General features: G+C 52.1%; 2 protein-coding genes across 6 annotated transcripts in view; one reads left to right on the forward strand and one right to left on the reverse strand.

Moving 5' to 3' along the window:
* Positions 1 to 4210: 4210 nt before the first annotated feature.
* Positions 4211 to 10079, reverse strand: LOC144734449 (uncharacterized). Its single transcript, XM_078616642.1, has 3 exons — positions 8475 to 10079; positions 6252 to 6470; positions 4211 to 5758 (listed from the first exon to the last, which is right to left on the reverse strand). Exons 1-3 carry the CDS (start codon positions 8488 to 8490, stop codon positions 4833 to 4835), a joined length of 1161 nt encoding a protein of 386 aa, XP_078472768.1. The 5' UTR covers positions 8491 to 10079; the 3' UTR covers positions 4211 to 4832.
* GK5 (glycerol kinase 5) overlaps positions 8720 to 26929 on the forward strand; it is a 35148-nt gene continuing 16938 nt past the window's right edge. For 2 of the 5 annotated variants that reach the window (XR_013588516.1, XM_078616641.1), the window contains exons 1-9: positions 15813 to 16150; positions 18027 to 18109; positions 18467 to 18699; positions 23406 to 23499; positions 23982 to 24057; positions 24736 to 24829; positions 25020 to 25151; positions 25835 to 25910; positions 26550 to 26611. Coding sequence is in view for 4 of the 5 variants with exons in the window: in XM_078616641.1 (XP_078472767.1) it covers positions 16116 to 16150; positions 18027 to 18109; positions 18467 to 18699; positions 23406 to 23499; positions 23982 to 24057; positions 24736 to 24829; positions 25020 to 25151; positions 25835 to 25910; positions 26550 to 26611 (885 nt within the window). In the remaining variant the exon portion in view is untranslated. Of the gene's footprint in view, positions 8789 to 15812; positions 16369 to 18026; positions 18110 to 18466; positions 18700 to 23405; positions 23500 to 23981; positions 24058 to 24735; positions 24830 to 25019; positions 25152 to 25834; positions 25911 to 26549; positions 26612 to 26929 lie in introns of those variants that run through there. The other 3 variants (XM_078616640.1, XM_078616638.1, XM_078616639.1) reach the window with 3 other exon arrangements.

Raw genomic sequence — 26929 nt, forward strand, 5'->3', positions numbered from 1 at the left:
GCAATGCACTTATTGCATCCGAGTGGCTGGGTGGCAGCGCAGTGGCAACGCTTGCACCTCACAGCAAGAGGGGCCTCGCTTTGATTCACCGGTGCCTTTCTGTGTGACGTGTGTGTGTGTGTGTCTCCTCCTGTTCCGCATCGGTTCTCTGCGCGTTCTCCTGTTTCCTCCCAAAGCTGAAACACGCGCGTGCAAACGCGCAATGTAACCGAGTATTGAGCAAAGCATCCAAATGCTCTAAATTTTGCCTGGAAATTATTCAGTTGGAATTACGCATCATCAACATCGCCAATCTCGGTGCACTTATTGCAACCTTTTAACACCGGTGAGCTTTGTCCGAGATTGATGCATAAAGCTGAGGTCATTATTTTAACGTTTACGAGATATAATTTATTACGGTTTGTATAAATAACTTGTCCAAGCCAATTTCCGTGACACGAAATTTATTTTTTTAAATAATGATTTGTGTTTATCCAATATTTTTATTTTCTTCAGCAATGTGGTTGTTTTTGCACCTATTCCTATTTGTTTTGTTTGCGTCACTGCTCTACGTTAACTGTCTCTGGCTTTTGTCTTCATGGTGAGCCAGGAAACACTTGCAAATAGCACTAAAACTCTTAGTATCGTGGCGTTTTCTTGCAATAGTTGTATGTGTGTGTGTGGGCGAGGGCCAGATTCACAAGTCTCCATCCCTGGTACCACCTTTTCTCTGCCGCTGTAAGGCGTGGGGCCATCACTTTCCACAATATTTAACCAGACTGTCGAGACTAAAGTTAATCCGACCTTTCGAAGTCAGTGGGGTATCTATAAATGGATCTCCGTGGGGGGGGGGGGGTGTTTGCCCGTGTGGTCCACTCTTGTGTCCACATGCCCCGGGACTATTTTGACTACAACGTACGGCTCGTGGTAATGTATGAAATGTGTCTCGAATTCCACCGCTCTGCACCAATAGCGTACGCACATAAATACATCTGTCATTCATCAGTCAATGTGCTCATATGAGTTTTCTCTGCCACGTTGAATACTCGGGAAACGGGAGTTACTGATCGTGCGGTGAAAATCCAAATTTACAAAACCCTCTTGGGCAAAGGGCCTCAGTTGAACCGGCCACGTAATTGAGAAACAATTGGATTTACAACATTAGAGCCAATACAGTCGGGTGACACGGGTTGTAGCGCTTACATATCACGGCAAGAATGCGCCTGGGTTCGATTCCCAACATTGAGTGCCTGTGTGAAATTAACGTTCTCCCTCTGCTCTGCCTGGGTTTCTTCCGGGTTCCCTGGTTTCCTCCCATAGCTGAACATACCGTATATAAATTATACTTTTGGCAAAACATCAAAATACTGAAAATCTACCGGCACACTACCGTACTCAATTGTTTTTTTTTGGGGGGGGGGGTTGATCGCGTAAATATAAAAATGCGTGGCTAAACCCGTCACCACCCGACACAGCCAATTAGTAAGGTTTGTCACGTAAGCACAACATGCCAATTTGTTACTAGTACAGCACACCGGTGTGTTGGAGAGCCAAGCCACAACATTTACAACCTGAGTACTCAATCGCAGTACTCAGATTGTAAATGTGAGTACTCAATCTGAGTCTTACCCTTTCCGTGTAAATATCTGAGTACTCGGATTGTAAATGTGTTGGAGAGCTCTCCAACACACCGGTGTGCTGTACCAGTAACGAATTGGCATGTTCTGTACACGTGACAAACCTTACTAATTGGCTGTGTCGAGTGGTCGTGGATTTAACCCAAAAAAGCTGTATTATGGATGATATTGGTTGCGAAAGCCTACGTGTTAAAATAACTTCACCCATATTTACACGGCAAGGGAAGTAAATATGAATTCACGTGGCAAAGTAGATCCTCAAACATCACGGTATTCTTCTTTGAATTGGTGGGCAGATGATCGGCGATGGTTATAAGATCATGTCGAGGATGGTGAGAGCCATCGTCAGGAGTAGCCTTGGGTGTGAATACCTGAAGTGATCGAAGCACCAGTGGTTGTTACTGTAATCCATGGTTTCGAGAAATAAACCCACATCGAGGCGCATAGTCGACTATTTAGACCCACAGACTGCCGTAGAGATCCAACGACTCATGTTGTGACCCATAGGCAAATGATGAAAGCAGGCAGTGGTGTTACGATGTGGTCCGTGGTTTGAGATTTAGACTCGCACAGAGACCAACAGACTTGCCAAGCGACCCAAAGACTTGCGGAGAGACTAAAAACATTCGTGCAGAGATCCATAGGCGAATGATCGAAGAGACCAATGGTTTGAGATATAGACAGAAAATCCTGAATCCATCCACTCGCTCACTCGCCAGTCTGGTGATATCTGAAATGAGACCGCGTACTATGTGGTCCATAGTCTTGAGATACGATATAGACTCACATGGAGATCTCAAAACATAAACAGGGTTAATCGACCTCAAGAGCGTTTGGGTTGCCGCGACATACATCTTCACAATACAATATTCATTTTCCAGATATCTCTATTATCGTGATCTGAGTTTCAAATAACTTTGTAGCTGCCTTTCAGAGGTTTTGTTTCCTGTGCCTTGCTGGACACGGAGACGTCGCATAGCGCGATTCTGTATAACTTTAAAACGTATAACTTTACCAGCTATATTACAACATATAATGCTTAGAACACACTTGCAGTCAGTTACCACTCAAAATAATGAATCAATTAATATAACAAAATAAATTGAGGTGCTATAATAGCCATGTTAATATCGTACTCCAGAAAATGTTTCGCAATGCACTGATGTATTAAAGCTTTTGAAAAGCAATTAGAAAGTAATTTGAAACTGATATCGAGATAATCGTGACATCTTCAAAAGTAGATGTAATTTTTTTTGCCTAAATGATTGAGCTTTATGTCATTTCACATTTTTAGGGAATAAAATGAACACATGTAGCCACGATTATCGCGATGTCACGATGTGTTGGCGAAACTTACGATATGATTATCGTGGACCTTATATCGGAAGCTATGTCGCAGCAGTATTGTGGCGATTTTAAAAACATCTGAGGCATCATTATCCGCTGTGGTACAGCGCCCCCTGGCGGCCGGCAGCGAGTAATATTTACATTTTCAATTCCGCAATCAATTTGAATGAAGATTCATAACTGATTTTACTTATGGGTTAGGCCATGCACAGGCAATTGCGATTTTGCACCACTGCCAATGCAGCATCACCAACTGATTTGTTTAATCTTACAATTGAGACTATCCCAGTCTCTTGAATTCTCCCCCAATTAAACAAATTAACTTGACGAACAAAGCCAAAATTGAAAGACGATTTATCCCAAAAAATAGTGAAACAGTGCTGGTGAGCAGTAGCTCAGGGACAGAGCCAGCGGCAGCTTTAGTCATGAGCAAAAATAGGGATCAGTCGATACGCATGGCCATTTCGCATGAGCTGGAACACATTGCTGGGAGACTGCTTGAAAATTATGTCAACTTGTAACGTGCACAATCTTGGAGAGGTCTGAGAGGCACGTGGAACCAGACATGCGAGAAGGCAGCCACGGGGCGAGCGGGTGCTTACAACTGCCCAAGCTCTGCGACCCTCTATATAGTAAGGTGTTATCGGCCAATTAATGTTTAAATGTTGGAGGAAACCCGGAAAAAAACTACTGTGAGAGGGGGAAACACACGATTTCATACAGGTAGTTGTGTCCACATTTTAGCAGTACCACGACCTCTGGGCGAGCCAGGGTACGGGCTCCTCCATGACGCCCACAGGAAAGGAGTTTCACAACATTTGTGCGATCCACCCAACCCTCGCTGCCCAAACAAGTGGTGGATTACAGGAAGCCACGTGCATAGCCGCCACCACCACCCAGCGGAGTTCACAAACGCAGTGAGCACCAACTTAAAAATGCCCTGCCCGATGTGAGAAAATGCAGCAAACACATTCCTGCGGAGGGAGCTGGTCGGAACGTTGGGTTGCTCGGTCAATGGCCAGAGTCAACGGCGGCGTGGTGTATTCCGCAAATATATCCGACTGTGAGGGCGGGCACAAGCCGGCGTGAGTAGGTTAAACTTTGAGTTTTATAAGGGCACCACGGGGTGACGAACCCCTCCCCACCCAGCCCCACCCCTCCCCACCCAGCCCCACCCAGCCCCACCCTCCCCACCCAGCCCCTCCCCACCCTCCCCTCCCTGCACGACGGACGGACGGACACAATAATCCCGTGGGCTGGTGTAACCAGGAGGTTCCTACCAGTAAAATATTTATTCATTTGACAGATCACTTTCAATGTCATAAACAGCATTAACATTACAGAATTAAAATTGCAATTAACAGTAAACAATGAAGATTGCGTATGTAATTTCACGAAAGGGTCAATGTACAGTATATAGGTAAGGCCATTTTTATTCGTCAACTTTTGTACGAGGGTCTTCCCTCACCCTGCGGGTGGTGGGTGGGGGGGTCATCTAGCTATACCTCACCATGCTGGTTAGAAGTGCAGGCTGAAGGTGTAGAATTTGTAACGCGTAAAGTTGAAGAATGTGTAACGTGCACAGAGTCGCGAGAAACCAGACAAGTGGGAAGGCAGCCAGATAATTGCCCAAGATCTGTGGTCCTATATTTGGATTTTTAGCCAACTCCAGCAGCCCATAGCAATAATTTTTTATGCATGGTGTTCCCTCATTTAAGCAGTATCCAAGGTCAAACCTGCTTAGCTGGGTAATTTGGTCAAAGGCCGTTAGTTTTCCTAAATCGCAATCAATTCCTACGCAAATTCTTAAACGCATGTGTAATCTACGTACGTCGATTTTGATCGTTCATTCCACAGGTCATTACACGCTTAGTATTCCACAAAACAGCCGTGATGTATGACTCTGTTGCCCTGCGAATCCGTCGTGAACATAGCCCCAGACTGAGACTGCGATTCCGGATCGGCGATTCTCCGCTTCTTGTCCTTCGACCGCAAACTTGACGTCAAATCACTCTCCTCCACATCGCAATCGGACGTGACGTTTTCGTCCAGGACTTCCAGGACGCTCCCACGCGCCCGCTCCCGCGAGTGGAACGTTTGCGGAGACCCGTGGCCGCGTCGGACCCTCCGGTGCGCGATCACGCGAGCGCCCTGCGTGTCCTGCGTGAACAGCGCAGCCGAGCCACATTCCGAGTCCTCCCACGACGCGTCTCTCGCGGGCTCCGTCCGATCTGACCCACCGTCGCCGCTAAATGTGTTCTCAGAGTCGCTAAACGCATTCTCCGAATCGCTAAAGGTATCGGTGGCGGTGATGTCCGGGCGGTCCGGTGCCATACACGGGCCAAACGGACGGGAAACGACCTTGCGCTGTTTTTGGAAATTCTCAGATGACAAGTGTGGATGCGACGCAGATCCCGCATTCAGCGGAGAGAAGCCGTTGCTATCTTCATTGGCGTCAAAGCTGCCGGGCCGATTGGATGAGCCGTTTACATCGCCGGTGGTGTTGCCTTCTCGCCGGTGCGGTTCCGTTCTCACCGGAACAGCAGCGGGGTCGCTCGCATTTCCAAACTCTGAGCGAGACTCCGCTACAGGACAGGCGTGATCACCGTCGCTATCACGGGGTAACGGCCGCCGAGAGCGGTCGTTAGAGAAAGAGGAGTAAGAACGGCCGCCGAACTCCCGCACGCTGCCAATTTTGTCCGATGCGCCACCGTCGCTGTTCCCGTCATTCCATCGTCCGGCAGACGAACAGCTCGGTGCTCGCCAGGCGCCATCTCCATCCTCGTGGCTGCTTTCTATAGGACGACAAAATGAAAACGGCGCGAAGAATTAGACTGTGTAGGAAACATGACGACTGGGTGTGTAACAATTCAATCACACCTAGCGATTCAATTAATTATCTCGATTCAGGGTCTTGATAACAAAAAAATCTTTGCTCAACTGTCGTGTTTTTACCCTCTCATTTGAATTATTTCTCATTAATTCTCTATATATATTTGATATTTGGTTCACTCCCCTGTAACATTCGCGCATGATTTAGAATAGAAAAGCAGAATGGGATTAGGGCGAGGGCACCATGCAGAGTTAAGGAGCGATTCCAGGTATGCATCGGGGATCCTGTATCGGTATGTCCAATTCTTGGTAAAATAATTGTGCATTTTGTTTTACTCTAAATGGTTGGTGTAGCAACATTAGCACCTTGCCACCTTGAGCAGGTGCCAACAAAGGTCTCCGAGGCACCATGCCCGACACTGCACCGAGCCAACCGTGGTTAACCAGAAAACTAACCCGGTTCTCCGGCGTCCCCTCCACTGCTGGTGATGAAGAAAGCCGAGATCCGCGTTTGCCGGGCCCCGGGTCGCGGCACCGGCTCGCCGGCACGTGGGTCAAGCGGCCACTGTGGCGACGGCGGCCTCTTCCTCCTGCGCTGGGCCGTGTCGATCCACACGCCACAATCGCCGTCCTGAGACGGTGCGGCAAAGGGGCCGCAGCCGCCTCGCCGCTTACCTGCAACGCAGTACCGCAACAGGGCGCCGTGAGTAGCCCAACTGGCAATGGATAGCCGTTGTTATTTATACGCATTCATTAATCCCCCCTTCACACGTTAAGGGCTCACAAGTGACATCATCACATCTACCCCTCTGAGGAGCGAAACGGGAGGATTTCTCCACAAATATGGCTGTCGCCTGATGAAGCCGGTTGTAATTACTGGCGAAACGTCGTACTCAGATTGGAAATGTTGTGGATTTGCTCTCCGAAAACACCGGTGTGCTGTACTAGCGACGAATTGGCCACGTTCTGTTTACGTGACAAACATTACTAATTGGCTGTGTCGGATGGTGGCGGGTTGAACGACACACTTATATTTACGCGGTCTAACCCAAAAAAAACTTTTATGGATGATATTGGCCGCAAAAGCCTACGTGTTAAACCGGGTGCTGTGGTTCAACAAAAGTGGACTGCGAAGGAATCACCAATCTCGCTGATATTAGCCAATCAAATGAAGGGGGCATTGTCAGATCATTTATCGATCCATGGATGGATTTGCAATGAATCGACGCACTCAACGCGCCGATGATAAAATCGGACATGAGCCATAATACTGATTTATAAGTACAGTATACGCAAGGACTTTTTTCATCATGGCGATATAACTACATGAACAAATTAATGTCAAAATGTACGTAAATATTGCACATCAATACCGTTTTGTACGATCTGTGAACCGCCAAATGTAATTCGTGCTGGTTTTCCACTGGCGACGTGCCGTGCCGAGCCGGCCCCGGAAACCAACCTATGATATGTTGTGCTCACAATTTGTTTTATTTTTTGAATTTTTTTTTACCCAAGATGGGCTCAATGACCTAAACAGAATTTTTTTTCAAGAGTTGAGGAGGCTAAAAAGGAGGGTAAGATAAATAAAAATGTTAACAATATTCTAGAGAAACAATTTGTAAAGGAATATACATCGCAGCGGAAACTTAAAACGGAACAGTCGTTCATACAGCAGTGAACATTTAATCAAAATCCTGGACAATGATGCAGTATGCCGCGCAAACCACCTCGAAACCACTCTCCAAATGATAACAAAGACAAGAAAGTAGCCCCTATAATAACAAATATGTCAACAAACACGCTTCACCCCGTATTCTTGTGCAGGGAGATTGAGTTTGCAGGTCCATACGGCGTACAGCCGTTTAAATACGGGGCAACAAAAGTGTTTATTTTTTGTGTTTCTCTCTTGTCGGATAAACGTTGAGATGTATAAGGGCACGGGGTGATCAATAAGGTCTGTATTGGTCTGTAATAAGGATAACAATTGCATGATATAAAGCCTTAACATAACTTAGTGATGTTCGCGAGTGGCGCCGATTTAAGGGTCGAGGTGGTGGGGTGGCCAGCACCACGCCCGGCCGCCTTTGTCTCCCCAGTGGCATCTTTACCACACACCGCACCAGGCGCATTCAATTGAGGCTGAGTTGACTTACATAAAAAAAAAGCTCACAGACACACAAACACATACAGACACACACAGAGCAGAGGTCGCAACCGGGTACCCGATACCCGCACCCTACCCGATACCCGGCTACCCGTACCCGGCCGGGTACGGGTAAGGAATCAAAACCCGTTTGCGACCTCTGACACAGAGACACAGACACGAGACACAAACACAGACACACACAACGCAGACACACAACACACACACAAAACACAGACACACAATACACAGACCCACACACAACACAGACACAACACAAACACAGACACACACACAACACAGACACACACACAACACAGACACACACACAACACAAACAACACAGACACACACACAACACAAACAACACAGACACACACAATACACACAATACACAACACAGACACACACAACACAGACACACAACACAAACACACAGCACAAACACACAACACAGACACACAACACACACAATACACAACATAACACAGGGACACAGCGAGTGTGTGAGTGTCTCTCTATGAAGGACTCACCGCGCTTCGCCGGCATTTCGCCCCCCTCGTCCCCCTGTGTTGAACTCTACGAAAAAAAACAAAAAACTAATTATCGTTTCGGTTTATTAAACCGACGGGAGTGATGTACTAAAAGAGCCTCTTAACTCAATGGACTTTAACTAAAAAAAACAATTTTAGTGCTGAAACCTTTTATACCTCAAGATTTTTTTAATGATTTTGGCGGGAAACTCAACGGGGGAGGGGGCGGGGCAAGGTCCGCCTCGCCCCTCCCACTTCCCAACACTACACCCGAGTGCCGGCCGAAACGTCGTCGACAAAGGTTGACAACAACAGTAAGTAGAACCCGCGAGTTTAAAGATTAAACATTAAACTTTTAGTTACACGACAAGAGGCAGAGACGAACGCGTGAGGGGGGGGGGGTCGAATGTCGCTTCACAACTCAACTCTGCCCTCGGGGCTTTTTAAAAAAAGGGATATTACCCGAAACGTCGTTTAGTAACACATATACCCCCCCCCCACGCCTGTTAAAACCACACGCTACCGCTGTGATTGTTTAAAATAAAGTGGCGTAGATTGTTCATCTTCATATCTCACGCGGCAAGCCGAAAGCCTGGGGCCGCCCGCCCGTGGGGCGTGTTGCGAATGCACAGCGAGGTGAGCGGGGGGTGGGTCAGAGATGTCCGGCACGTGTGTGACACGTGTTGTTGGTGTGTGTGACACGTGTTGTTGGTGTGTGTGACACGTGTTGTTGGTGTGTGTGTGACACGTGGTGTGTGTGTGTGACACGTGTTGTTGGTGTGTGTGTGTGTGTGTGACACGTGTTGTTGGTGTGTGTGTGTGACACGTGTTGTTGGTGTAACGAGGGTGAGCGGGCGGGCGCGACGTTGCGTGAGGTGGCGCGCGTTGGAGAGTTGCCGCCCTGCCTCGGACGTCTGCTGGACGTTGAGAAGGGCAACCCTCAGCCGCCACTGCGTCTGGAGCTGCCAGTGTGAAGCTGCGTGTGTGAGAGAGCGGGTGAGTGTGTGAGTGTGAGAGAGTGTGAGAGTGTGTGTGAGAGACGGGGTGTGAGTGAGTGGGTGAGGGTGTGTGTAAGAGAGTGCGAGTGTGAGAGAGTGTGTGAGTGTGAGTGAGAGATTTTGTGAGTGTGAGTGAGATAGTGGGTGAGTGTGTGAGTGGGTGAGAGTGTGTGCGTGTGAGAGTGTGAGTAAAAGAGTTTGTGAGTGTGAGTGAGAGAGTGTGTGAGAGAGTGTGAGAGTGTGTGAGAGAGTGAGTGTGTGAGAGTGTGAGTGAGAGAGTGGGTGAGTGTGAGTGGGTGGGTGAGAGTGTGTGCGTGTGAGAGTGTGAGTGAAAGAGTTTGTGAGTGTGAGTGAGTGTGTGAGAGAGTGTGTGAGTGAGTGTGAGAGAGTGTGTGAGAGAGTGTGTGAGTGAGTGTGAGAGAGTGTGTGAGTGAGTGTGAGAGAGTGTGTGAGAGAGTGTGAGAGAGTGTGTGAGAGAGTGTGTGAGTGAGTGTGAGAGAGTGTGTGAGTGAGTGTGAGAGAGTGTGTGAGTGAGTGTGAGATAGTATGCGTGAGTGTGATTGAGCGAGTGCGGCTGCGTTCACGACACCACCAACACCCGCTTTCCGTTACACGTGTTCGGGAGGTTTTAAACTTCCACGTTGGACACTGCCGAGGACAGCCAGGCTTGACGTCGCCTCTCCGGTGAGTGGCATCGATCCTCGTGGATTTGATCATCTGGGCTGATGTATACAAAGCTGATAATTGGTTTTTTACCCTTCTATCTGGCAACAAAACTGACAGATAGAAGGGTAAAAAATCAATTATCATATTTTTACTGGCAAATGAGGTTCCAATGGTGTATACAAAGCTGTCAACCCACACCCCGTATTCTTGTACAAAGAAATTGAGTTTTCAAGTCCATACAGCGGTGCAGCCGTTTCAATACGGGCAATTTTTTTTAAAATGTTTGTGTCTTTTTGTTTGTGTTTCTCTCCTTGTGATGGGACTTTGTGGGATGAACGTTGAGATTTGTTAGGGGCACGGGGTGACCAATAGGGTCTGTATAGGTTTGTAAGAAGGTTGACATGTATGTGGTTATGATGATGAATGTTCACGTACAAGTCCTGCTTGTCAATCCACTGCTGGATGAGGAGCCCCCCCCCCCCCACGTACATATGGGGGGGGGGGGGGTGGCATGGGACCACAGCAAGGTTCAGAATTCATTCACCACGCGTAGATACAAAAACAACTCGTTGAGCCACACGGGGCCGTCCATAAATGACGTCACGCACCTGGGGGGGGGGTCAGAGATTTGTGACGATGTGTGACGAGGGGGGGGTGAGACATGTGACGTCACACCAAAATGAGCAACTTTAAATAAATATTGAATTGTTATAACAACACTAATTGTTATAACAACACTCCTACAACATCAGAGTGCAGCGCCACATTAAACACGCACTACAATGACAATAGTTTAAAGCGATTTGAATCATGTTTTATTTTCAAAATGGAAATATGGTTTTGGGGGGGGAGGGGGGGCAGAGCTTTGTGACGTCATATTTGAGGGGGGTCTGATTTTTTGTGACGAATGGGGGGGGGGGGTCAAAAATCGTCAAAAATCACGTGACGTCATTTATGGACGGCCCCACACGCGTGGGGCGATTATGATGCCCGTGGTCGAGTCTTTGGTCATTGGGCCCCATGCAGAGGTCGCAAACGGGTTTTGATTCCTTACCCGTACCCGGCCGCACCAGGGCCGCAAATGGGTACCCGTACCCGGCCGGGTACGGGTACCCGTTCCCTACCCGTACCCTACCCGAAATGAGTGACAAACGGTGACTCACCAGTGACTCACGGCCTACCCGTACCCGTACCCGGCCGCACCAGGGTCGCAAGCGGCTACCCGTCCCTGTACCCGGCCGGGTACGGGTAGCCGGGTATCGGGTAGGGTACGGGTATCGGGTACCCGGTTGCAACCTCTGGCCCCATGTCGTCAGATCTCGGAAGCTAAAGCAGGATTTTGAGATTGGGTCACCCGGTGGTTGTGGCCACTGTGCACGTGGCCCGCTAACCAGCACTGTGGAGGCAGCGAGCGGGGGGGTTGGTGGATCACCGCACAGATGGGTGTCGAGGGAGGTGCCGTACTCTGGCTCGCCAGAGGGCAGTCACGGCAAGTGGACTAATCGCCATCTGTTGCCGTCTGTACGGGGATCGAGAGTTGCCCCCTCGCTCGCGTGGGTTTTCTCCGGGCGCTCCGAATTTGTTTTGTTTTATTCCCCACTTTGTTCGGCATAATAAGCACCCGTCGTTAATTCGGTGAAGGTATCTTAACGTAACAACCCAGTGTTGCAGGACCCTCCTGAAAAAGAGCCCTGAGTGTGTGGCTTTCCTCGATACATAACTCTCCATCAGGTTCGGATCGCTCGACCACCACTGCGGAGATGCGTGGTGAGCAACAGAGGGCAAGTGCTGGACTGTGCAATACAGAGACTCCTCTACTTACGAACATTCGACTTACGAACTTTCAGAGATACGAACAAACCGTTCCGTATGTCCAGTTGCCTGTTAGGACTGAGAGTCGTAAGTTCAACCACCGCGCAATAGATGGCGGTCGTGGCATCTCAATCTGCAAAACACGAAGAACTAGTGGCATCTACATCTACAGAACGTGAAGAACCAGTGGCATCTACATCTACACAACGTGAAGAACCAGTGGCGTCTACATCTACAGAACACGAAGAACCAGTGGCATCTACATCTACACAACGTGAAGAACCAGTGGCATCTACAGGACATTATACAACTTTTACTGGTAGGAACCGCCAGGTTACACCAGCTCACAGGAGATTAATGTGTCTGTCCGTCGTGCAGGGAGGGTCTGGGTGGGGAGGGGAGGGTGGGGCTGGGTGAGGAGGGGAGAGGTGGGGAGGGGCTGGGTGGGGAGGTGGGGAGGGGCTGGGTGGGAGGGTGGGGCTGGGTGGGAGGGGTGGGGGGGGGCTGGGTCGGGAGGGGCTGGTCACCCCGTGGTTCCCTTATAAAACTCAACGTTTAACCTACTCACGCCGGCTTGTGCCCGCCCTCACAGTCGGACATATTTGCGGAATACACCACGCCGCCGTTGACCCTGGCCATTGACCGAGCAACCCAACGTTCCTACCAGCTCCCTCCGCAGGAATGTGTTAAAGCCATCCCCCGTGTTTAGTGTACATGCCGCACAACACGTTTGGAATCGACAGGACTTACGAACAAATCGACTTACGAACAGACCTCTGGAACCTAACTCGTCCGTAAGTAGTCCATGTACATCAATGCTCCACCGCGTGATTCCTTTCCGCCTTGGCCCACCCGCCCCTTACTAACCAGCGTGGTGAAGTATGGTCAAATAACCCCCCTTCCCCGCCCCACCACACGACACGCACGGCGTGGGGAGGCCCTCTCATCCAGCAGTGGATGAACACACGTCACGCCGATTAGTGTGGGTTGGTGAAGGCCGGTAGCATAGAGAGTGCAGTACTGTACAACTGTGGAGTTGTTTGCACTGCTACCCAGTCCCCAACGCTATATAAATACAAATTGTGTAGCATTATTGCGATCGATTTTCTGTCGGTTGAAATTAAATTGTGGTGAGTTATTGTGATGGTGGTTTACCCAGGAAAGCCTCGCTGACGAGTGAGTCTTGCTGTTGCTCTGTGTGTAATCCCAATTCGATTACGGTTATTTGCGGGTAATTTTTCAGCATTACGAGAATTTGGCCCAATTATTACTGTGTTTGGTCACCGAAGTTTGGTGTCAAAGTACATAGGGGCCACGTGGCTATGTTGACCAGGACAGCCGATAAAGTGACAAGTCCACTTTCCAGGGTCACATGGTTTCCAGGTGTGGTTCACCGCCCTGTGAATTCCCACCCTCCCCTTGGTTAAAACTAAAACAAGTTCGATGGTTCACGCACTGCAATTCCAACTAAACAGCGTGGTGAAGTATGAACAAACAGCCAGCTATGACCGACCGTGGAGGTCGTCATCCAGCAGTGGATTGGCAAAGAGTTCACAATTATTCAATTGTGGTTATTTCAGCCTTTGTTCCGATTTGTTGTGCGTGGGTGTCCATGTTTCTGATCCGTCACGGTGGTGAATATGCACTGATTTGAACACTTTCCTTTTCGGGAACATGTTTTACTTTTCAATATTACAGAAGCACATCGTCTGGCTCGGATTTGCCTATTCATATTGCCTATTCATACCACTGATCCAGATCTTCATTCGATAATTGCCTTCAGTTAATAACAGTAATCATAATTTACTTACCCAGTAGAGCCACACTGAGTCATAAGCACTCTTTTTTTTTACTAAAGGGTCCTGCTGCTGCATTGTGTTGTTGTTTTAAGATGTTTTCAGCCAACTAATGACGCGTGTTTATTATACAAGTGAGAGGAAATCAGAGTAAACGCGCGCGCGTGAGGGAGCACTTTATCTCCGTACAGATGGCAACAGATGGCGATTAGTCCCTTTGCTGTACTGCCGGGTCCTCCGGTTTCTTCCCGCTCCACATGTATAAACATGCGTCTGGAGTTTCGATTTAAAGCTTTCGTGACTGCAGGGATTCATCTTCTTGGTTCTTTCGGTAAAGTCACGTAGAAGGGAAGTAATAAAATAATAAAAAATAAAACATAATAAAATCATTCTCACGACGTTTCGGCCACAACGCAAGCAGCCGTCCTCAGGTGAAGAAACAGGTCTGACGCTGTATTCTCGACAGACCTGTTTCTTCACCTGAGGACGGCTGCTTGCGTTGTGGCCGAAACGTCGTGAGAATTATTTTATTAAGTTTTATTTTTGTTATTTTATTACTTCCCTTCTACGTGACTTTACCGAAAGAACCAAGAAGATGCGTCTGGAGTGTTTGGCTGCTGCTATCATTCTCCACGTGATGATGACAAGCCACTTCGTTGTTGGGCTATCATTTGTTATAGCCAGGTCGCTTCTGAAAAAGAGCTCACACAGCTCATTGTGGGGCCTTATCTGATAAGTTGTTTAGTTATCTTGAACCCAATTTTGCAGCCTTCGATGTTTCGTTCGTTCGTAGGTTCCTCTTATCGCGATTGACTGCGACGTGTCCACATCACCGCAGGCAGAACGAGATTTCACTCGGCGATTTTCTTTTCTGTCATAGCCAGCGACGCTTTGGAACGAGGCCGGACTTTTTTCGGCAGCCGCGGAACGCGACGTGACCGGAATTGCGAGCGCCACGAATGGAATCCCGCGAGTCACCGACATGGCAAGACGATAATAAGATAAAACAGAAATGTAAAAAAAAATGCAAAAAGACTCAAGACCATCGTCAAACACATTCCTGCGGAGGGAGCTGGTAGGAACGTTGGGTTGCTCGGTCAATGGCCAGGGTCAACGGCGGCGTGGTGTATTCTGCACATGCCGGCGTGAGGAGGTTAAACGTTGAGTTTTATAAGGGTACCACGGGGTGACCAGCCCCTCCCCACCCAGCCCCACCCCATCCAGCCCCACCCTCCCCACCCAGCCCTCCCCACCCAGCTCCTCTCCCCACCCAGCCCCTCCCCACCTTCCCCTCCCCACCCAGCCCCACCCTCCCCTCCCCACCCAGCCCCACCCTCCCCACCCAGCCCCTCCCCAACTTCCCCACCCAGCCCCACCCTCCCCTCCCCACCCAGCCCCTCCCCACCCTCCCCTCTCCACCCAGCCCCTCCCCACGCAGCCCCACCCTCCCCACTTAGTCCCTCCCCACCTTCCCCTCCCCACCCAGCCCCACCCCTCCCATTTTTGGATGCACGACGGACGGACACAATAATCCCCTGTGGGCTGGTGTAACCACGAGGTTCCTACCAGTATAACCACATGACAATCCACCGCTGGATGAAGGCCTCCCCAATCCATTATAATACGTATCACCACACTTGTCATCCCTACCGATTGAAGCGGCAGATCGGCTTCTGATTTTAAATCCTTTTTGAATGTTTTACCCCACGTACCGATTTTCAGAGCAAAGGGAGAGAAAAAAAAATTGCATTAACAAAAGTTTGATTTCACAGATAATTGCAGAGCGGTGGGACTGCCTTCAGAAGTCTGTTCGGCGAGAGGGTTCAAACCACTGCTGGGTGGTCACGGGAAATCAAGTAACCTGCGATCCATGTGAACCCCTGACCTGAGTTCGATTCCCTCCCACGGCCACCAACACCAGTGAGGATGTTCTCAACCGGTCCTGGGCCTCCCCTAGGTCGACTCGGCCTCAAATGAGTTCCTGGTGCGAAGTGTAAACATCGCCACTGGGGGAGACAAAGGGGGCCGGGCGTGGTGCTGGCCACCCCCCCCCCCCCCCTTGTGCCGTTCCGGCCTTCATAGGTGTTGCTCGCTAACAGCACTTGGCCCAACAGCCTGTTAAGGCTATACTGCGCACAACTTGGCAGACGTGCGCTGCCTCATCAAGCGTCGTCACTCTGACACGTGGCCAGAACTGCTCTAACCGGTCTGGCAGTGTCATTGACATGCTCACCATCGGGTATTTTCACCGAGTTACCGGGTAAGCAAAGCCTTTGTAGAGCGCATGCGATGTTCAACAACAACAAAACCCGACAGTGTAGAGACGATATACACGGATTAACGAGAACAACGCAAGCATCGATGAGCTGATGTGTGCAGCTCAAGGAACGGAACGTGTCGGAGGGTACGTCCGCCGTGAAGACGGAGCGATGAAATCGAGTCATGTGCGGGTGCCGGTTGGATCGTCACGTCGTGGGGCCATGAGTGGTGCCGACGGCGGTGGCTTGGAGAGGCCTTCATCCAGCAGTGGAGTGTCCATGGCCTACAGTTGTGACGATTAAACAGCTGGAGACGGCCGTATTCATTTTTTTCCACTTCATCTCAGCTGTTCGTACGCTTTCGGTAAGAGTGGGCTGGGTGGTTGTAGTGGGCTGGGTGGTTGCAGTGGGCTGGGTGGTTGCAGTGGGCTGGGTGGTTGTAGTGGGCTGGGTGGTTGCAGTGGGCTGGGTGGTTGTAGTGGGCTGGGTGGTCGTAGTGGGCTGGGTGGTCGCAGTGGGCAGGGTGGTCGCAGTGGGCTGGGTGGTCGCAGTGGGCTGGGTGGTCGCAGTGGGCTGGGTGGTTGTAGTGGGCTTGGGTGGTTGTCGTGGGCTGGGTGGTTGTAGTGGGCAGGGTGGTTGTCGTGGGCTGGGTGGTTGTAGTGGGCTGGGTGGTTGCAGTGGGCTGGGTGGTTGCAGTGGGCTGGGTGGTTGTAGTGGGCTGGGTGGTCGTAGTGGGCTGGGTGGTCGCAGTGGGCTGGGTGGTCGCAGTGGGCTGGGTGGTCGCAGTGGGCTGGGTGGTCGCAGTGGGCTGGGTGGTTGTAGTGGGCTTGGGTGGTTGTCGTGGGCTGGGTGGTTGTAGTGGGCAGGGTGGTTGTCGTGGGCTGGGTGGTTGTAGTGGCCAGGGTGGTTGTAGTGGGCTGGGTGGTTGCAGTGGGCTGGGTGGTTGCAGTGGGCTGGGTGGTTGTCATGGGCAGGGTGGTTGTAGTGGGCTGGGTGGTTGTCGTGGGCTGGGTGGTTGTCGTGGGCAGGGTGGTTGTAGTGGACTGGGTGGTTGTACTGGGCTGGGTGGTTGTAGTGGGCTGGGTGGTTGTCGTGGCCAGGGTGCTTGTCGTGGGCTGGGTGGTTGTAGTGGGCAGGGTGGTTGTAGTGGGCTGGGTGGTTGTAGTGGGCTGGGTGGTTGTACTGGGCTGGGTGGTTGTAGTGGGCAGGGTGGTTGTAGTGGGCTGGGTGGTTGCAGTGGGCTGGGTGGTTGTACTGGGCTGGGTGGTTGTACTGGGCTGGGTGGTTTTCGCGTGGTGGGTGGTTGCCGTGGGCAGTTGGTTTGTGGATCTGCGGGGTCTTTACACCGACGCTGCCTGTTGAGCAAAGCCCGCATCTCGCACGGTGCTGCCCCACTGCTGCGGCCGCTGTTGGCCGAGTGAGATTCTGGAAGTGCTGACAGCCGCCGGTGCCTTCAGCAACTAATGCGTCGTGGTAATCGCGCGCACTCCTGAAGGCGGTTCGTACGACACGATCCGCGGCACCTTTCTCACACCGCGGCAGGCAATCGATTTCGGGCTGAGCCGACCTCCGGGCATGCCCACGACCGCTTCAGATCTCGCCCCCGCCACCGACGGGCACAGCCGCCGTTGCTGGCCGGCGGATGCCGAGAGGCGATCGTGCGTAGACGACGCGAAAGCACGTTCATGCTGGCGTGCTATGCGGAGGGCCGTCGCCTGGAACGTCGCCGGTTATATATTTATTTTGGGGATATTTTGTTGTGCGGCACCGCCAACGCAGCAGCGTCGCCCAAATAAAAATAGTATTTACGGCGCACACTTTGTTCCCTGAGAGCGTGGAAGTCGAGCGTGCGTGACACTCGCCCCCCCCCCCTCGCCATCACGGAGGACACAACATGCCCTCCCTCCCCCCGACGACTATTTCATTAATGTTTAGCCAAAGGCAGCGCGAACTCAAAGTTTCTTCCGCTCCTTCTGCTGCTCCCCCCCCTCCGTGTTGTTTTCTTTCATTTCTTTGTGGCAGCGTCGGACGCGAGGCACGAGCAGAACAACGCGGCCGAGTGACGGACGGGACGCCCAGAGTGAGACGGCGCTTGGCGGAACGTGGTGCGTACAATAGCAGAGCGCGTAGAGTGGCACGGTGCGTGGGGTGACACAACACTTAGAGTGAGACACGGCATGTAGAGTAACAGAGCGCGTAGAGTGAGACACGGTGCGTGGGGTGACACAACACTTAGAGTGAGACACGGCGCGTAGAGTAACAGAGCACATCTAGTGGCACGACGCATAGACTAACACGGTGGTAGAGCCACACAAGACAGCACCTCGAGTTACACTTGAGAGTGACACATTGCTTAGATTGGCACACTGCGTAGAGTGACACGCACTGCGTAGAGTGACGCACGGCGTCCCGGTCGTGAGCTCGGCTTAACAACGCAGCTCGTTGCCGCCTGCCATCTCCAGCCCAGGATGAGCACCGGGAGGTGACGGCGGTCGCGCCGGTGGAGGGGGATCGGCTGTTTGTGCGGCGGCGCCGGCGGCGTGGGATGGACGCCCCTAATCGGCTCGAGCCGCAGGACGACGGGCGCGGCGACAGCGCCGAGCGCTTCCTCCTGGGCGCCGACGTGGGCACCACGACGCTGCGCTGCCACGTCTACGACGCGAGCGCGAGGATCAGGGGCAGCGCCAGCAGCGAGGTGAGCGCGAAAGCCGTCGGACTTCGCTCCCCCACCGCCCGCCCGCTGTGGCTGCGCTGCTCTGCTCGCAGCGTTAATTCACATTTTAAATTTGGACGTTTTACGCGGATCACACTGGTCAACACACTTTTTCTGGCATAAGGGATTCCAACGGGTTGAAGGTAATTTTGGGGTGCTGATTCCAAATCTGGCATCAGTTTTTGTATATCACATCAGGTTTTTGAGATATCAAATATTGCATTTTCAATAAAAACTGCAGAAGAAAAATATAAAATAAATGTAGATATTTACATAAAATTATATTATAAACACACTATCCTAAAAATACAGCACCATATTTTAACACTAAAGCAGTCACTGACTCGCAACAACTTGCAATCATAAGTGACATAGTTAATTTCGGGTAAAATCAATAAAAATGGGGAATGCCGATAGCATAAAAATGAGATGTGATAGAGCAAATCTGAGATCAGATTTGGAATCAGCACCCTGAAATTAGTCTAAAACAGCTGCAAAAGTCCAGGCCAGAATTTTTTTTTTTTATTTTGTTGACCAGTATCATCGTTTTTGAGGTGGGTGGGACTTCGCATTCGCAAGGCGGCTGCCCGGGTGGTCGGCGCCTCCGACCCAGATCCCTCGCTCGTCCGGGACCACCGGACGTGGCGCAACTCTCCCACTTCCAATCCCTTTATGCGGCCAAATTTCGTTTCCTGCGCACGGTGGCAGCGGCAGTGCGCCCAGGAGCTCGATGCCAATGTCGAGGTCTGCTGATGGCCACGACGAGAGGACCTCAAGAGTTCGTGTCGTTTCAATGTTCCTCCATTAAAGGAGCGCGGACAGCAGTGGTTTACTGTAGGGCCCATAGCTTGGATTGCGTGGCCACAATCGCATAAGCGTGGCTTGTCTTTAACGTATATCTACGGGTCTCTATGTGAATCTATCTCTATGGGTCCCTGCGTATGTATCTCTGTGCAGCTACGTAGGGCGGTCTGCCGCTACCAGCTCGTACGATCTTGAACACCGACTGCGCCGTCGGCGTCGTGTGGCGACGACGACGGTGCCATTCGTATCCGTCGGTGCGGCAGCTTGCCGTGAGAGAACGGCCCGCGGAAGCGGATGGCGCAGAGCCACCTCTCGAGTTTCATTCCAGTGACCTCAAGGGGCACGGGACGAGGGACGGCACCTGCCCACCCGTCACGCCACACCAGAGTAGTGTCCGTCGCACGGCCGTCAAACTGGTATCTTTTTTAAACTGCACACAGCGTAGGGTGACATCGAATAATGCTGGAATGTAGCCGAAATTAAGGAGATGGAATTTATTTTTCGATAAAAACACATTCCTGCGGAGGGAGCTGGTAGGAACGTTGGGTTGCTCGGTCAATGGCCAGGGTCAACGGCGGCGTGGTGTATTCCGCAAATATGCCCGACTGTGAGGGCGGGCACAAGCCGGCGTGAGTAGGTTAAACGTTGAGTTTTATAAGGGAACCACGGGGTGACCAGCCCCTCCCCTCCCAGCCCCACCCCTCCCACTCCCCACCCAGCCCCACCCTCCCCACCCAGCCCCTCCCTACCCTCCCCACCCAGCCCCTCCCCACCGAGCCCCTCCCCACCCAGCCCCTCCCTGCACGACGGACGGACGGACACAATAATCCCCTGTGGGCTGGTGTAACCAGGAGGTTCCTACCAGTAAAATGTTTTTGTATGTTTTATATACATTGGAAACCGGGCTGAGACGGCTAACTCGCCGCACTTGAACAGGATCTCAGCGGTGCCAATCCGATGCCCTGACCCCGTGAGCCACTCGCCGCGTGGAGTTTGTCTTATCGCCGTTGTTGTTGTTGCCGATAGGGCGCTCTCCGCGGTGCCGCGGGTCAGCGTAGTCACGAGAGACTGCGAGCGTGACGTGGCCTCTTAACTTTGCACCTCGCGCCAGAAGCTGCAGTCGCAGGCCGCACGTCGGCGTGATGACCGACGATCGATTGTGCTGGCGTGATGACCGATGAGCGATTGTGCTGGCGGCGTAGAGGTGATTGCCGCAGTGGCTCGGAGTTTGAGCGGCTGAGCCAACACCGCTGAGCACCTTGGTTCAATTCTGCGTTTTTCAGCCAACAAAACTGTGATTAAAACGGGCTCTCCTGTGACTCACATAGAGACCCATAGATTTATATAGAGACCCATAGACTCGATTAGAGACCCATATAATCATATACAGACCCATAGACTCACATAGAGACCCATATATTCATATAGAGACCCATAGGCTCATATAGAGACCCATAGACTCGATTAGAGACCCATATATTCATATAGAGACCCATAGACTCACATAGAGACCCATATATTCATATAGAGACCCATCGACTCACATAGAGACCTGTAGATTCACAGTGAGATGCATAGACTCACATGGAGACCCATAGACTCATATAGAGACCAATAGACTCATAAAGAGACCCATAGACTCATATAGCAACCAATAGACTGACAAAGAGACCCATATACTCATATAGCAACCAATAGACTCACAAAGAGACCCATAGACTCATATAGAGACCAATAGACTCACAGAGAGACCCATAGACTCACATAGAGACCTGTAGATTCACAGTCAGACCATATGCCAGAGACTCATAGGGTTACGTAGCGATCCATAGATTTGCGTGGACTGAATTGTGATTAAACGAGGTACTGAGTATAGGGAGATAAATGTTGTTAGCCTGGTCACCGATGATTGCATGCAAAAAGAACACATCAATGACTTTGGTTTGTTGCTTAATTTCGATATATTTCAGCTCTGACCATTTCAAACGTCAGTTAGGTTGACGAGCATTAAACACCATTTGCAGGGCCGGCATATGTGCTCCTGGCGTGGATAAACATTATCGAATTGACCTCAGGAACTAGTTCTGTTATGTTATCTTCCAATGCCACCGACAGATAACAGGTCCGAGGTCTGACGAGATTTTGGAGGGCGCGTTGCAACAGATTTGATCGTAGGGGCTTGAAACCAGCGAGAGAGAAAAAGGCGCACAAGCGTGAATTACCGTACCGCTGTCTCGGCAGCGTTAACGATCGTCACAAGCAAGGCGCCAGTGACCGACCCCACACAAGAACTTCCGGGGTTCAACCTACCCAGGAAAACTCAGGCTCTGTTAGTTCAGCCGGCAGGGCCACGTTGAGCTCAGCAGCTCTGTCACGGCCCAAGACCGTCGGATAACGGTGGCAGCTACCGGACATCGTAGGCACACAGAGACCCACAGAGTTACATCGGGGTAACATAGAGGCCCAAGGCCATCAGGTAGTGGCAGCGGTTGCAGGTAATTATCGTGTGGATGTGCAAATTAAGCAGAGCAACAAACGACAATGAAATGATTTGCACACTAAGCCCACGCCAGAACTCATTGCAAGCAGGATAAATAATGAATAGCGTCACAGAAGACGCGTGCAAATAAACCGTGCGTGCAGCCTCGGACATAACAGACCTTGGTCACAGCATTCATAGCGATAGCGGCAGAGGTGATCCTGCAGCACGGCCTTAACACAGACACGTGGCCGGAGAAGGTCGATGTGGAATGTTGTTAGATTGGCCTACGAGGACATTATGAAGTGGTGGTCGACCACAAACCACTGCCGGAAGATTGTAACGTCATGCCTTGCGCAACGTGTAGAAAAAGGACATTGAGCCCGTATGGTAACTTTAAAGACTTGAATTAAGGAGTTCTCAGGACAGTGATTAGTTCACACAAAAAAGCTCAAGTAATGCCATTGCTCTTGGTCACACATGCAGTAAGTGACGCTCCGCCACGCCCTACTGCTTGTCCTTACATGCGGTAGTGCAGCGGTTAGCCTCAAATGAGGAGCTGGCGCGATGTGTAAACATCGCCACTGGGGAAACAAAGGCGGCTGGGCCTAGTGCTGGCCACCCCCCTTGTGCCGTTCCGGCCTTCATAGGTGCTGCTCGCTAACAGCACTTGCCCCCAACAGTCGGTTAAGGCTATACAGCGGGTCTTTGTCTTTCTACTTGAATATGCATGAGCATGCTCCACATCACAGAAGAGAGCACAGCAGATGTGGTCACCCCCCCGCACCGTTGTAAAATTAAGAACAGCAGTCATCGACGTGACCTGCTGCGGTCACCAGAGCCAGGCCACGGCGAGCAAACGTGGAGGTGAATCCTCCTGGTTGTTGTCTCCACGTTTTTCTGGCACTGACCCGTTGTTCGGTTTCCCAGTTTTCTCGTGGGTCGAGTCCCAAACAGCAACGCAACTTTTGACAACGTAACTTTTGTCGTTTCGTTCGCGCTATTGGGTCAGCTTTGTGAGGATCATCGCAACTCCCCCCCCGCCCCCACCCTATTACAGAGAGCAGACAGACAGATGGACGAACAGACTGATAGACAGACACATTCAGACGGACAAATGGAAAGAGGGACGGAGAAACGGACGGACAAAAAAACAGACAGATACACACGTTTGACAGACGGACGGACGGACATTCAGATGGACGAACAGACAGACGGATGGTCAGACAGATAAACGGACGGACGAACATACAGATACACGACGGGCAGATGCACAACGGGCAGACGCCAGGCAGGCAGAAAGAACGCAAGTGACGCTTCCAGCGTTGGTAGCGGAGCGCCGGAGGAGGAGGAGGAGGAGAAAGAGGGGGGGGGGGATGGTAATGTGCTGCTCCGTGTTGGGCAGATCAAGCTGCTGTACCCATCGACGGGCGCCGTGGAGCTGGACCCCGACGCGCTCTTCTGCCAGTTCGTGGACGTCACGCGGCGCGCCATGGCAGGTACGGGGCCGCCCGGGCCGCGGTGCCTGCTGGGAGGTTCGTTGGAAGTCGCGAGGCGACGGCTGACGGCGCCACTCTGCGAGCCCCGCCGCTGCTGGACGAAGGCCTCCCGCGCGCCGTGGCGGTTGCTTGACCGTACTTCACCGCGCTGGGGTTTGGGGGGGGGGGCAGTGGTGGTTTAGGACCGATTCGGCTGTCGCTCGCCGCCGATGGTTAGCCACGGCCGAGAATCGAACTCGGGTAGCCGGGTCCGTGGCGTAGTGCGCGCTAACCGCTGCGCCGCCGCTTCACGCGTGTATATCATCGCCGTCGTAAGCCACGATCCGTCCGCTGCCGGATGAAAGCTACCCCAAGCCCATCGCCCTCTCTTACGACCCGCCTGGTACATGGAGCAGTGCACCTAGAGCCCGCTTCTCGCCGGTGCTGTTGTCTCCTCCCTGACCCCCGACCCCCGACCCCTGACCCCCGTGCCATCCACACAGATGCTGGCGTGGAGGCAGCACAGGTGTTGGGCCTCGGCATCTCCACACAGAGGGCGACGTTCACCACCTGGCACAGGTAGCAGCAACCCCTGACGCGAGCCCTCACCCTGACCATAAAACTGACCCTAAAAACCCTAACCCTCACCGGGACCTTAAAAACCCCAACCCTCACCGGGACCTTAAAAATCCTAACACTCACCGTGACCCTAAAAACCCTAACCCTCACCTTGTCCCTAAACATTAACCCTCACCGTGACCCTAAACCCTAACCCTCACCATGACCTTAAAACCCTAACCCTCACCGGGACCTTAAAAACCCCAACCCTCACCATGACCTTAAAACCCTAACCCTCACCGGGACCTTAAAAACCCCAACCCTCACCATGACCTTAAAAACCCCAACCCTTACCGTGACCCTAAACCCTAACCCTCACCGTGACCCTAACCCTTGACTCTGACACGAACAGATGAGCATTGAGGCATTGGTGCTCTCCTCCCAGTGTACAGCCCTGCCTGAGCCACTGGTGGAAATTCCTCATTCCCACGGCGGGGCATGTCTATCCAAAGGACAACCACTGTTGACCTCCTCACAATAAACATTGTGGGGCCGAGTTGATTCCCCCGAGAGTCAACTTCCCAACTCGCGGACTTGCCGATTGCAAGTCGCTGTCCCCCCCCCCCCCGCTGCCGAGTCACCTGGCCGAATAATCAGTTGCCGGTAAAACCCTCGACTCCACCCCTCCCCCACCGCTAGGCAGACGGGGAAACCGTTCCACAACTTCATCAGCTGGCAGGACCTGCGCGCCTCCGAGCTGGTGGAGTCCTGGAACCGCTCGTTCACGCTGCAGGTGAGCGGCGGCGGCGGTGGCCGAGAAGTGCCGATTGTGCACGGTGAGAGCGGCGACTCGTCATTTTGCTCGCTCGTGCGTACGTGGGCGCCGTTAGGCTTTGGAATTGAACGGCTGAATTCCCACCCTGCGGTGTCCTGTGACTGTCGCCCCCCCCCCCCGGCCCCCCCGGCCCCCCCTCCCCCGGTAGAGCATGCACGGCCTCTTCAAGCTTCTCCACTCGGTGTCGCGGCACAAGCGCTTAAAGGCGGCGAGCGTCATCAACTTCAGCACTCAGCACGTCACCATGCGCCTCATGTGGGTGCTGCAGAACATCCCGGCGGTGAGCGGGGGCCGCTCGCAAGGAGGCCGGGGGGCGGGGGGTGGCCGGAGGAGGGGGGGCGATATCGGTGGTCACCGGGGGCCTTCGGACGCTGCGCCCTATCGCGTCAACGTCGACACAAAGGGACTTGGGCCTCATGCTCTAAGCCACGGCTCGGCTCTTGGCTCTGGCTCAAGTGGGCCGGCTCAAAGCCATGCTGAGCTTGAGCCGGCTCCGAACATGATTCCCAGCCGCGCTCCCAAGCCATGGCCGAGCTGCTCTCATGCATCTTTGAAAGCTTCGGAGCGGCTCAGGCCCGAGCTGAATCAAGAGCCGAACTCCGACCTTCGTTCGAAACCTCGGAGTAATAACGTTTTAGAATTGGTAAAGAGCAGTGTTTTTGTTCACTCTCAAGAGTGCGGGAGATTGATTCAGAGGCACGGGAAACCACAGACAGATCAGGATACAACAATTTCCCAATCTCTGTGGTCCTATATTGGGATGTTCGGTCAACTCGATTAGTGAGTGTGCATGAATACTGGGCATGTGGCGGTGAGACTGGCCCTTGCTGGAGGATGAGAGGTGCTCTGTGTGTGTGTGTGCGCGTGTGTAAGCTGAACTTCTTCATCGGTGCTACTCGATGACAGCACTTGCCCCAACACTCTGTTAAGGCTATACTGGGGATCTTTGTCTTGTTTGTGCAGGTGCAGGAAGCGTCGCAGGAAGGCAACTGCTGCCTCGGCACCATCGACACGTGGCTGCTGTACCGACTGACGGGAGGTAGAGTCCGGCAACGCACGGTTAACCACTTCGTTACAACCACACGCACTGGAGGGCCACGTGCCATTAGCGAGTAGCACCGATGAGGGCCGGCACAGCACACGAGGGGGGTGGGTGCTCAGCACGACGCCCGGCCGCCTGCAAGCATACACGCACGTCCGATTAGCACGGTTGGCTATGTACGGCGCGAAAGAAGTTCAGCGTACACACGCGTACACACACACTGAGCATTTCTCATCCTCCAGCATGGCCCAGTCTCACCGCCACATGCCCAGTATTCATGCACACTCACTAATGGAGTTGACTGAACATCCCAGAATAGGACCACAGAGATTGGGAAATTGTTGTGTCCTGATCTGTCTGTGGTTTTCCCGTGCCTCTGAATCATCAAGTGGTGAGTGACGTCTCAACGGAATCTTCCCACACCCATCACCACCACTAGCCAGCGTGGTAAAGTCTGGTCAAACGACCCCCCATGGCCGACGTGGCCTTTATTCAGCAGTGGTTTGATGAAGGGCTTTAAACGAATGGTTAAATGAATTGTTAGCTGTGGGTATGTTTGCTTGTGCGACGTCACCACCATTCAGTGGTTGCTGTTTCTGCTGTGCCCTGTTTGCAATGGGTGGTTTCATTTCCCAGGACAAGTCTACGCTACCGATTACTCCAATGCCAGCTCCACGGGAATCTTTGACCCTTACCAGGTATTGAGACCAGCCAGCAAGTCACGGTCTGTGCACGTGTGTGTGTGTGAGACTGCTGTGCCTCGGAGTGGGTTAGCGGTAGTGCAGCGGCTAGTGCTCTACTCTACGAACGCGAGTTAAAAGCTTCTTGGCTCACAAGGTACTGCAAAAATAAATTGAACTGAACTGACGAAAGCGAGCAACCAGAGTTAGATTCCCCCCCCCCTCCCAACAGCCAACACCAGTGATGTTTATCTGAACCGGTCCTGGACCTCCCCAAGGTCGACTGATCCTCGAATGAGTACCTTGCACGATGCATAACATTGCTACCGGGGAGAC

Source organism: Lampetra planeri, chromosome 51, assembly GCF_965212315.1.
Source record: "Lampetra planeri chromosome 51, kcLamPlan1.2.h2, whole genome shotgun sequence".
NCBI lineage: Eukaryota > Metazoa > Chordata > Hyperoartia > Petromyzontiformes > Petromyzontidae > Lampetra > Lampetra planeri.